This window comes from Octodon degus, unplaced genomic scaffold (assembly GCF_000260255.1).
Source record: "Octodon degus isolate 3935 unplaced genomic scaffold, OctDeg1.0 scaffold00106, whole genome shotgun sequence".
NCBI classification, from domain to species: domain Eukaryota; kingdom Metazoa; phylum Chordata; class Mammalia; order Rodentia; family Octodontidae; genus Octodon; species Octodon degus.
The window spans coordinates 8,453,568-8,466,910 of NW_004524682.1; the positions used below are offsets into that span (position 1 = coordinate 8,453,568).

The 13,343-nt window shown below is 35.1% G+C and overlaps 1 protein-coding gene across 1 annotated transcript in view; it reads right to left on the bottom strand.

The window, feature by feature from the left end:
- Tmprss15 (transmembrane serine protease 15) overlaps window positions 1-12,225 on the bottom strand; it is a 133,901-nt gene extending 121,676 nt beyond the window's left edge. Inside the window, exons 1-3 of the mRNA XM_004639096.1 lie at window positions 12,081-12,225; window positions 9,039-9,169; window positions 8,703-8,770 (exon numbers count right to left, since the gene is read on the bottom strand). Of these exons, the coding sequence (XP_004639153.1) occupies window positions 8,703-8,770; window positions 9,039-9,169; window positions 12,081-12,225 (344 nt within the window). The remainder of the gene's footprint in view (window positions 1-8,702; window positions 8,771-9,038; window positions 9,170-12,080) is intronic.
- Between the last annotated feature and the right edge of the window lie 1,118 nt (window positions 12,226-13,343).

The following is a 13,343-nucleotide window of genomic DNA, read 5'->3' on the forward strand; positions in this document are numbered from 1 at the left end:
GTCTCTGTCTGTCTGTCTGTCTGTATCTCTCTCTCTCTCTCTCTCTCTCTCTCTCTCTCTCTCTCTCTGTCTCTCTCTCTCTCTTTCAACATAATTATGTGTGGTCATAAGAGCCACAGTTGTCGTGTCCACTCTTCGGGCCCAGGGGCTGAGCTGTGGTTGACAAGCTAATGATGACACAGAGGAAGAAACCATCCGCATCTCTTCCTGACGATGACATTGTTATCATGCCACTAAATTAAGCTCCACAAAACCTATAGATTCCTTGACATGTTAGACAGTGAATGTCTATTCTTTAAAGCATTTGCTCTCATACGTTAAGTAAAATTTTAAAGCCTTAGCTGTCTGGCAGTTCTCAAGCTTCATCCCAAGTTTACTCAAATAGAAGCTTTAGAAAAAACAGGTGACTACATTGCTGCGCTCCGTGTTGCCAACATTGAACGTCTGTGACAGAGACACTGAGGCTCTGAGCAATATGGGTAACGTTGCCCGGCTTTTCAGTGGTGTGGACATAGAAATGACTCATACGCCTCTGCTTCCCAAAGTATTTTTGTATAATTTCTTCCTTTTCAACCCCATCTCTTCTATCAACTCCATTGTAAAACCTAGTCAATGGGAAACACAACACAATAACACATTACCTTAAAAGCAAATCCTTGTTTTTAGCATCTTGCAATGTTAAAATGAATTTTATATCCAAATATAAAAGAACTGCCTGGACTTTTTTTTTTGAGGGGGGCATTTTATTCCCTGTATAAATTCAAAACATCTTCTCTTCCTCCTTTTTTCTCTTCCTTTTCCTCTTCTTTATTATTTTCTCTTAAATAAATTAGATATCCAAAAATATGAGTGCTTAAATATGAACCAAAAAGATTAAAATCAATTAGGATTGGAATAAATTAAAACTAGATAATATATATTATATATTCTGTCTTAACTCTCAAGGTTATACAGAGGTCAGAGATATACTGTATCTTTGGCTCTATACTAGATAATTTTAATGATAAGTCAATCTTTGTTTTCTCCTTTTGTGTTTTTTAAATTAACTAAACACTTATTTTATTTGAGGCAGAAAAAGTACAAAATTGAACTCTTCCTTCAGTGAGTTAAAAAAATGGGATTAGTTCATCCTCAGGCATAAAACATCTTTGTTTGAAAAATGTGTTCTCTTAGTTGTGAATTATACATTGCATTTAATAATTCATATTTTGCAAGCAAAGAATTGCATATTCTCTATCCACATGCAATTGTATTCTTTAGAAGTTATTCTCATATTCAGTGGAAGTTTTAAGAGAGGAGAGATACATAGTAGAAATCAAGAAAATTGTAATAAACATCATTTGTGTTCACAGAATAAGAAGGCTGGAACTGTTATTTTTAGTACATTAGCAATGACTTCTCCCACTGTTGTAACATTGATTTTATTTATTAAAGTAAAGGAGAATTAGTTCTTTAGGGAAAATAGCTGCTTTCGTTTCCTAGTACTTGCTGTATGAGAATCGCTGAGTCTTTTTTTTTTTCTTAAGCAGATAAATCCTATCAGAATACCGAGAGCTGGAGTGTAATAGATCAAAATGGATCTTATCTCATATTTTCCTTAATGGTATTGATAACCTTTCTGTTTGCTGAATAAACAAAAGTCTTTTCTTTCCTAACTTTGTGACTCATTCGTGCTCAAAGGGCAAATTGATGTTCATATTGCCACGAAGGGTAACCAGTACTTTAGTAGAAGAAAAAAAAAACACTAAATGCTTTATGAATCAAAGTGTTTTCCTAAAGCAGAATAATAGGAAGGATTTCCAAACCTGAGCAATTTTTTTCTTGTCTTGTAAAATGGTTATACACACATTCATGTCCGTGTGCATGCACGCACAAACACATATGTTAGTAGCTGGCAAGGGTTAGCATTAACTATTTGTAAAAATAAAGGAAAACAGATTGGTGACTAAATGAAGTATTTAATCCAGGGCCTTCAAGCTGAGCTGGATCTCTAGCACCTCTGCCTTTTCTCAGATTTTATTTTGAGACAAATTTTTGTTAAGTCACTAAATTACCCTACCAGATCTCAAGCTTGTGATTTTTCTGCCTCAGATTCCCAGATTGTTGGGATTACAAGTTTGTACCACCATACGTTGCTGCTAATAGACATTTAAGAGTGTACAAAACATTTGCTATATAAACATTTAAAACCAAACATTTTGAAGGACATATATACATCTTGTAAAATGTCTGTATGTATTACACTTTTAAATATCATGTTTTTCAATTGGCGTAGATAATATTATATTATTACTTAGGTGAGAACTGAGCTATTTTGGCTCCATGATTTTATAATTGTACATTATAATGAAAATAATAAACTCTTTATGAATATGCCATATTTTACTCTGAGTAGAGTACAACCACTTACATGTGATTTTAAATGTTCCCTTGTTATTCTTTCATGCTTCTATTTTTCTATCCTCCTCATTCTCCCACAGCACCAGCTTGTAATTTATCATACAGACATTTTCATGAGATTCCCCTACATTGCATTTTTCAAAAACTCACTGCTGATTTAAAAGGAGTTCAGATACTACCAGGAGAAAATATCTCTACACTGATGAAGTACATTATTTGAGAATCACTCTAAAATATTTATCAAGGTTTGGACACTATACTGGTCTCCTAGGTAGTTATAAAGTAGAGGAAAGGAGAAATGCTTCAGCTCAAATAACTTACTGTTTCAATATAGCAATTCTATCCTTTAGACAAATAAAACATTACTTAGAAAACATTGAAGAACACACTGGGGTTTTGATTGCCCACCAGATGTATCTATCAATAAAAGAAAAAAAAATCTGAGACACCCTAAATTTAATTACAAAGGCTGCAGAGTGGAGGATGGAGGTGATGGGGAAGTTGGTCACTTAATAGCTACAGGCTGAAGCTAATGGAATATTGTTCCACACTACCAAGTGTATGTTACAATCTTTGCTTAATACTCCAGGCGGCCAGCTGATCCCCCCACATCGTGGTCTCTAGCTTATGTCTGATCTTCACTATGAACTGCAGCTACCCCAGTGGCAATAAATACTTCTCACAGACCTCCCCTTCCCCACATATTTGAAGCTGCATCCTATCCTTTCCCTCCTTCTGCACCCAATGTAAGTTCAAAGTTCAATATAAATGATTTATACTTTCCCCTTTAAATTATCATTCTACTTGGCAAGCATAAGGACCCAAGTCTGATCCCTGGCCCCACACATCTTGGCCCTGGATGCCCAGCTACAACTTCTTAGCCCTGGATGCAAGTGCCCACCATGCCGCCCCCAGAACCAGGTGTAGTGGTACACGCCTATAATCTCAGGGTTAGGGTGGTGGAGCCAGGAGGCTTTTTGTGAGTTTGAGACCAGCCTGTGGACTACAAAAGTGAGCACAAGGTTAGCATAAACTGCATATACAGACCCTGTCTCAAAAGAATGAAATAAAATAAAATAATATTTAAAAAACTGTCATTCTAAAACACCTCTCTGCTTTTTGGTCTCATGTTCATATCCACATTTTAGTGCTACTCCTGCTGCTGGTAGTTGTGGCACTAGTCAAAGACCTGCTCATTTCCTGTGCAGAATTTGCACACTTGCTAAATGCACTCTTTTATTTCAGAGACTCTTTAGACTTGAAGAGTTTTGTTTTAATGATATAAAAGTCTATACTTAGCAAAAATTTTCCTACTCTGGTAAAAAAAAAACAAAAAGAAGTTATACAGTATCTTGCATATGTATGAATAAGAACAGCCCCAGTAGAAAAATCATCCAATAAACTCTATAAAAGCAAAGGTTTCCTTGCTTGGTATGGATTTTATGGAATAGAGGTCAGTAACAGAGTGGAATGTATCTGAGATATCTGTTCCTAATAGAGGTTAAAACTTTCACTCATTCCAAAGTAGACACATAGCTCAAGAAAAAGAAAGAAAAAAGAGAGGACGAAAAGGGGACCAGGAAAATGGCCCAGTGGAATAAGTGCTTCCCTGAGAAGTGCAAGGGCTTGAGTTCAATCCATGGTTCCACAAAAAAAAAAAAAAAAAAGATACTGCATGCATGATTTTCATGGTCATTACAATTTCACCTGCCCCTCTTTTGCATTCTGATATTAGGCCAGTCAAAAAGATTGTTAGTGATATTGTGCTCTGGAAACAAGTAAAAATTTCTCAAGTAGAGATCAAACTGAAGACAGCAGATGTGTGAAACATCAGATACTGAGATGGAAATGTCAAGAACATACAGGAGGAAGAAAAATATACTGTAGATAGATAAATAGATAAGAAAGAAATGCTAGTGGAAGAAGAAGAGATAAAGACCAGAGAAGAAGAGAAAGAAGTAAATTAATGTTTTCATTGTGCTTTTGGTTGAAATTGCTAGCTTGATTAGAACAGAAATGATAAGACCCCAGGGCCAGCTAGAAAGCTCAGCAGATTAAAGCACCTGCTTAGGCAGATACAGGATCGAGGTTCAATTCCCAGCATGCTGTGCCAGCCATGGCCCCAAGCCTTGCTGAGAGGGTGATTGAGACTAGGTACGGTGCCATGCACCTGTAATCCCAGTGCTTCAGAGGCTGAAAACAGGAGGAGCACTACAAGTTCGATCTGTGTAGTGAGACTCTGTACTAAATACATAAAAATTAAAAAAAAGATAAGATCCTGATGTTCCGTCCACTCATTAAGTGATCTTCAGTTGATCCTCCATCACTTTTTCCTAAAGCTGATCACTTTGCTTCTGACTTGATCATCTTTCCGGTATTTGTTCACTCAGTTCTAGGGATTATTGAGCTAGCATCAAATCTAAGGCAATGACCAATAATTAAATATCTTTGTTTCTAGAATGTTGGATTCAATTATTTGTGATTTAAGAAATTAGCTTTTCTATAAGGTTGATTCTATTTCTGTGAGAGCTTATCATCTTCACATAATTCTCTCCTGGTACTGATTGTTTATTAAATTTTGGGCTTATATTCAATAATTTCATGAAGTCTTAATGTCTTTTTATTGGTCTCCAATGTCACAGTGCATCTTTACCAGGTATGGTGAAACACACCAATAATCCGAGCACTTGGGAGGCTGAGGTAGGAGAATCACCACCACCTTCAATATGCTATGATGCCGTCTTAATTTTTGGTTTGACTCAGAAATGCCTCCCTGGGGCCGGGGAGATGGCTCAGTAGAATAAGCGCTTCCCTGGCAAGTACAAGGGCCTGAGTTCAATCCCGATTCCACCAAAAAAAAAAAAAAGCCTTCTTTTCCCTTTCTATTCATGTGGTCTCTACATATGCTTCCCAGAGTATTTCTTATATTTTAAGCAGAATTTTCCATGACTCGGTATTATGTACTCCTTAATAAATTAACACATGTGCACATTCTAAGAAGTGTTCTAAAATTATAAAAGTAAAGCTATGTTAACAGCCCATTAAGGCCATGAAGAGAATATCTTTATTTTCAGATCTATAGGATAAGGTTTAAAGAAAACATATGAATAGCTAACATAAGGTTCACTGAATTAATAACATTATATCTTTGTTACATTCCTTATCACTAAGACATAATATCCAACATTTTCAACTTAAGGAGGAGAGGTTCGTTTTGGCTCATAAGTTCTTAGAGGTTTTATTCCATATTTGCTTGACTCCTGGGTAGAAACAAATGAGGCAAAGGCCTAAGAAAGCTGCTTACATGGGTGGCCAGGAAACAGAGATGGAGATAAGCAGTGGACAGTGAGATACACACTTCTGGGCCATGTCCCCAGTGACCACTCTGTTGGCTGCCCCATCTCCTATCAGCACATTTAGCTATTGCACCCTTAGAATTCAACCTCCTATGAAGAGCCCCATCTATAAGCATATGTAGCTTTGTGGGGAGATCTAGATGTAAGTCATTCCATGATTTTTTTTCAGTTAGTAGGATATTATATAACAAATATTCTGGGGGCAAGGATTAAGTTTGGAAAATACAGGCAGCAAAGATGTCTGACCTGAGTGAGTTTGTAGTGCATAGGGGGATGGGCAGAACGATAGTAACGCTGCTACATAGATAATTCCAGGCTGAGGATGATACTTACATGGTCATATTGTATGTTAACTGGGGATAGAAAAACCTAGCGCAGAGTATAATGACATTCAATCATCTCTGGAGGGGTGCCAGGGACTGTTTTTCAATGAATTGTAAGGATGGAACAGAAGACGGATGTAATACATAGTAAGGAGAGAAAGAGAGTCCAGCCAATGAAAACAGAGGACTAAAGTAGGATATTTTAAAGCATGTGTAGGTAGATAATGTAACGTGGCTAGTGCAGAGACTTGTAGCAAGCAAGGGAGGAGAAATAGAAGCCGTAGTGGGTACTGAGATAGAGCAGTGGGTTATACTCGCATGTAGAACGATAACGATAACAACATCCTATAGGTACTGGAAGGTGGAGGTAGGGAGATGGTGACACTTTATTCTCCATAAGTGTAGGAGCTATAGTCAGACGGTTTGGGAATACGTGACTCTGCAGCTCAGCTTTTCTTTGTTTGTACAGCATATGAAAGTTAGCCATAGAGAAAAGGAATGCTCATTTTAGATGGAGAGATATTATTATTATGGGAAAAGTTTCCAGATTTCTCTAAACCACAAATTCTCATTAATGTTTACCTATTAATTTTTAATTAAGTTTATTCACGATGTTCACATTCATTGGATTTGTACCTGTACATGAATATCTTGATTCTTCTTCTTTATATATTTTTTCCTTCTTTTCTCAGTTTTTCCTTTTTCCTTCCTTCCCCTCCCAAGTTCCTTTTCCCATTTGAACATTTTCTTTCTACTTCACAGTATCTATTATACATTTTGGTCCTTATTTGTACTTTTGATTTCTCATGCCACAGGAATAATGTAGTATTTACTCAACATTACATTGACTGTGAGTAAATATGTAAACGGATGTTTTACTTCACTTAAGAGTACTTTTAAGCCTTTCTCCTTCTCTTTTCCAAGTAAACATCGTCTCCCATATTTTCTATTGTTATTGTTTTTAAATTGAACACTCTGTTTTTAGCTTAATTCCAAAGATCCTACTTAGAGTTACAATTTTCTTTGCTAAAAGTCCTACTATTTTGTATTTCTATTCAGAAGGTCAAGCGATAGTCATGGGTTAGAAAACTCTAGACCTAGACTTACATTAGCAAGATATCAAAATAGAAAAGCCTGGACTCCTTCCCTATGCACACTTCAGTTCTACAGTGACATATGGCTGCACCCATTGGTGAAAAACTAAAACACTAGTTAAGAGAGAACACTTTTTAAATCTTCATTTAGCTATATGAAAATATACATTATATATAGTACACACACACACACACACACACACACACACACACACACACGTACTCACATATTCCCGCACTCTGGGCTCAGGCACCATAGTGAAATGATACTATTATTCCCTTAATCTAAGACTCATTCATGGGCTGGTGAGATGGCTCAGTGGTCTAAAGCACCTACTTAGAACAAGCTTAGCAAAGCACAGGGACCGCGGTTCAATCCCCCAGCACCACATGCCAGCCAGCCCTGCCCCCTGGTGGGCTGAGCTGGCCACACACACACACACACACACACACACACACACACACACACATAAATAAATAAATATTTAAAAAAAAAAGACTCATTCATTCACTCAACTCCTGATTTGCTCCAAGTAGTCTTATGCCTTAATAAAAATGGCGAACAAGTCCTTTTCTTGTGTGATTTATAATGCAAATAAAGTTAGGTGACATTGTATTTTACAAATAACAAACACTTATACCACATATTCATAGCAAATTCTCATGCATACATTCCTGATTGTCTTTTCCAGGTATTTCTGCAAGTCTTCTCTGTGTATCATAGGCAGCACAACTAAGTAAAAATGATATGCCCCCCCACAACTACTGACTTTGAACCACACCCAGGACCAATTCTCCTTCTATTTTCCTGAGAGAAGCAAAGAACAACAAAGACTCAGTGTCTCTTAAAAGATGCATGCTGGAGCATGTTGAATCTGTGGCCCGGCTTTCAGTAATCTTTTCGTACTTGAATGTTGTTAAAGGTTCATACAGAGGGACTATATCTTCTGCATGTGATTAGAACGGAGTGGAATATTATGAGCCCTAAGGTGACTCAGAGCCCTGCCAGTCATTTCTGTCAATCTTATCCAGAGACACAAGAGGGACCCAGGCCAGGGGGCACATCTCTTAAAACCTGAAAGCCTGGTTTATCTTCCCTTTTCCTATCCCCCGTGATCCTGGCACCACTTATCTATTTGTGCCACCTTTGTGTTTCTGTTGCCATGGACCTGCCCTGAGCACGCATTCACATTATTTTCAATAAATATAGCTGCTTTTCCTTTTACCCTTGGGTGTACGCTTGCAATTCCTTGCTGTACACAAGAACCTGAATCTATCTCTCACAAGCAATGTATAGTGTTACAAGGAGAGAGAAACAAGCAAACATAAGCTCAATTGTGATAGGTTGCTATTTGCTACCAAAATAAAATTCATGCTGTGCTATTATTCTCAAACATCACAAAATGTTGAAAATTTAAATATTTTTGTTTACACAGTGTGACACTATTATACATTCACAGTGCATATCTTTCTAAAAGTCACTGGTTTGTAATTTGCTCTGTCATTAATAATTTTGTGAGCATACTTACTCAAACTGCAAAACCCTTGAGTTCTTATATTCATTCTTCAGATTACTTGATTGAAAGATCCCATCTATCTAAAAAAGGTTTAAAAAGTGTATTAAATTTGGCAAATTATATTAAATTGGAGATTTTATCCTTTGTACACTTTTTTTTTTTACCAAGTACAGATAATTTTTATGCTCTGCTTAAATTGGGGAAATTTTCTTCATGAAGATAAGGGATTCATTAAAAATATTACACATGTTTGCTAATATTTATCATGGTGAGAAAATCTGATCTCTGTATATCTTGGCAAGAAGTTAATGAAATTATATTATGAACTGAAAAGACACAGTCTCTTACCATTTGCTGAATGTCAAAAGCAAGAACTTTGAATTCCACTGAGTGTTTGTCTTGTAAATTAAGGTTATATGTAGCTCCAGATATTACTTTAAATGTCCCTCTGGTTTCATGATTTTTTCCAAATACAGCATCTAGATAAATTAATAAGAAATAAAACACTGAATTGTGGAAGATACTATACAAAATCTTGTTTAAGACATAGAAGTAAAGCTGTTACTTGACATGTTGGTTTTACAATTCTTGATTTTTCTCTACAGATTTTCAATTTAAAAATCATCTGTTTTTCTTTCTTTCCTTTTTGCTGCCTATTTTTTTAAGATTAAAAAAGACGCTTAATTTCTCTTCTGTTGTTTCTTTTCTTTCCTTTGAAGTCTAACACACATTATAAGACTTTGAGAATTTTTTTAAATTTGAGATGCCTGTTGGAAGACATGGGGCTAGTCAACTTCTACTTCCATTAATGGGAAGTGATTCAGGAAAACGTGGTGAGAAGGGGACCATTAAAAGTTGCGTAGCTGCTTCTCTGCGTTTCTTAATCCCTGGCCTTCAGGAGCACTGCTGACTTTCTAGGTAGGGACTGCTGGGAGGATTTCAGTATTTGTGTTACTTTGAAACGTATCTTTGAAGCTACCTCTTGTGTTTTAGTAATTATAAAATTGCTATGTTTGAACATTTGATGCTTACTAGCCTTATATAAGTTAAGGGTATTGTAGCAAGTATCTCAATAACAAAACAGTGAGGAAGGAGAGAGAAAACTGCATAATTCTGCTATTAGAATATTTTTCTTCTACCTATATTTATATATAAAATATATAGCTTGAACTAAAAAACCTAATGGTAAGATGATTAGGATATATAATAAAATTCTCACATTGGTAAGATGTTACTTTTTTCTTTCTCACAACGAGAAAATTAGAATGTAAAATGAGTGAGAATTTTCTAAGCAGCAAAGGTCTTAAGTGACAGATTTGGAATTTGGACATATAAGTTCCAAAGTCTTTCTAGCATCAAACTTTTCAGCTCAGAGTACCAGATATAATATCAAATTGTAAACTTGGACTTAGGCTGAACAGCCATCATTGCATAATTGATGTAACTGATAGTTATTTGTACTACTTCATTTTTTAGAGAGTCAAAATTCCTTTTAAATTTTTTTTGTTTAAATGCAGATTATAAAGACTGAAAAAATATCATAGAATATAAAGACAAAGGAACATGAAAATTTACTGCTGGTCAGGAAACTTCATCAGATCTTAAATATTAAAATGTCAGTAAAAAAAAAACTATTGTTCAGTTAATTGTATTATCGTGTTAGTTTCTTCCTTGTGATACTTAGTGCAGACATGAACGTATTAATTATTGAGAAAAGCTGGGTGGAAGGTTAAATAAAAGTCTGTACAATTTTTAATTCTTTAAGGTTTAAAATTATTTTCAATAAAGTATAACAGCATATATATTAAATTCACTGCAGTATGTCTTATAGCCTCTTGTATTTTATTACCAATGTAACTCAAATAGCTGTTGTTTTTTTTTTCTTTTTTGTATGTTAGGACAGGGTTTACAGCATCTACAGGGTCTCACTTTGTAGATCAGACTTGTAGGGATCCACCTGTGTTCAGCCTCCCAAGCGCTCAAATAGCTTTTTATAATTAGGTGTTTCCAATTAAATTGCATTAATGTTTGTGAAAATTTGTTTTCTGTTTTATTTATAGAATAAGTATTGCATCATTATTGAGCACCAAAGATTCCAATAGATTCTTCAATGAAGTCCACATGGCTATTGGCACCATTTAATAAGATCAAAGCAACCATTTTCCAAAGGTTTGCATGAGTGTTCATGTGATCATAAAAAATCACTGACACTCTTTTTTCTGTGAGATATATTCCAAATGTATGGTTATAGCTATCTTATTTAAGGAAACCAGGGATCCTATTGAAATTGTTATATAAAACTATAGAATACATCCTAATTTGAAAATTTATTTATGAGGAAAAATAGCCAACTCAATATCTGAGAATTTTCTTGGAAGAGTGAGAGAATATATGTGACAGGTCCTATGTTTGAGTTTCCAGAAAGCGTTTATTTGCTATCTATCATTAAAAATGTGAATATGAGAGCCAGGGCTATAGCTCTCCTGCCTGGCAAGTACAAGGTCCTGAATTTGATTACTGATACCAAAAAAATAAAAGAGCATTTTCTCAGAAAGAATAAATTCTTAACACATTTATTATTGCTATTCACCTAATTTAGTTATCTTCTAGGTAAAGGAGTTATAGATAAGATAGATACTTCCAAACTTAGATTATTTGGATTAGAATTTTACTTTTATTACCTATTCATGATGCAAAATTAAGCAAATAGTGCTTAAATTCCTCATTTCTGATTTCTCATTTGTAATATGAAATGCTAATTACAATTAATTCATGGGTTTACTGTATCAGGATAATGCAATTGAATATCTTTGAAAAACTGGTGGCTCGGATTAAGATAGTAATCTTTAAATAGTAATATTTAAAATTGAATAATAACCTTTAAAATTATTTTTCTATCACTAGTAGCTACTCAGATTGAGATTATTTTAAATCTACATTTACATTCAAATTTATTAATACTGTTTCAATTAAAGTTTTTGGGATAATAAAAGAATGAAGATATTATTCTATAGAAATAAACAACAATGTGCATATACATAATGACCTGCATTGTGAACAGTGTTTTAGTATTGATAACTTCAAGTCAACCAGAAGGAGCCCTCATGTTGTGAAACCTGCTGCATTAGGTGCTGATTTAAGAAACACCATTATTTCCAAAAAGAAGGAAGAAAAGAAAAAGAACACGTTAGTCTCGTGGTTGAATTATAGATTAAATTTGAAATTACATACCAACTAATTTTCTTAATATTGTATTAAGTACAGACAAGCAAATGAATATAACAAAATATCATGAAGTCCAGTGATGAATAAAATATAGTGACAGTATTATGAGAGGATAGTGTGTAGTTACATCTGAAAACACCCTCAGTATCCCAACCTGGGACCTACCTTTTCCTGAGTCCTTGATTACCAGCCAGGACAATGCGATTAACCCCGCACAGAGCAACAGCAATATGGCAAACAGAGCTGCGAACATGACTTCACCGGAGCTCAGAGGCCGGTGCCTTGAAGATGCACTTCTTTTTGAGCCCATTGCAGGTTTTCGAAAGCTTGCTAACTTACAACTTTTGAGAGACTATAGATACTTATACTTTCTGGGTCAGCAAACTTGATACTCTAGCACCAGTGGAAGTGCACATTCTAAATTTTAAGCACAACCTAAGTTACACTCACAGTAGTTGGTGTCAATGTGTTGTGCATGTCCCTTCCTTTGACATTGCTAGTATCCTATACATGAGGTCACTCTAAAATGGTGGTTAATATTTAAGAAGATATAATTGAGTAAAGAAGCCTGTACTTGTAAACAGTAATCACGTGGAGAGCCTATGTGTTGTGGTGAGTAAAATTAAATTCATGTCATAAACAAGAAATGACACATCATTTTGAGTACTATTAGGAAAACATGAAATTCGTGACAAATGAATTAGTCATTAAGCATTTGTATTTTGATATTTGTAGAGAGTTCTTAACAGATCACCCTTCAACCTTCTGACTCAAGTCCTTAATGAGGCATGTCTCTTGTTCTACAGGTGCAAATACTTTAAAAATCACATGCACAGATTTATAAATCTTAACTTAGAAACTACCTCTTTTTCTCTCTCTATGTATGTATACATATAATATAGATTTCTTATTGAAGCGATTAAAGGCTTTGCCACCTTTATTGTGTCAATCATGCTAAATTATGCGAGGCAAGGCAGTATTGATTGAACTTTAAGTCCACTTACACAAGGGCACACGTGGCTACACTTTATGGCCTTGTATCATTATAAATTATGGGAGTAGCTACCATAGAAGAAATAAAACATTTGTTTCTCATTTAAGACAATATTCAATGTGGAGAAAACATTGCTCATTTATCTTGGATTTTATTCCATTAAATGCTTGTAAGAGTTGATTTATACTATATGGGGAAAACAGGATTATTAACAGTAATTAAAGTATAATGCATCTTTGGAAAACTTATACTTGGATAGAAACAAATCCAGGATTAAAAAACAAACCAACCAACCAAACAACTAAATAAAACCAAATCTAGTCTGAAGTAAACTAACTTGCTTTTTGCTTTGGTATGTAAATTTGCCTAGATATAAGAAAGTACTACACCAGAAACCTTAAATATGCTGAAGTAGTGCAGCATTGTACTTGGAT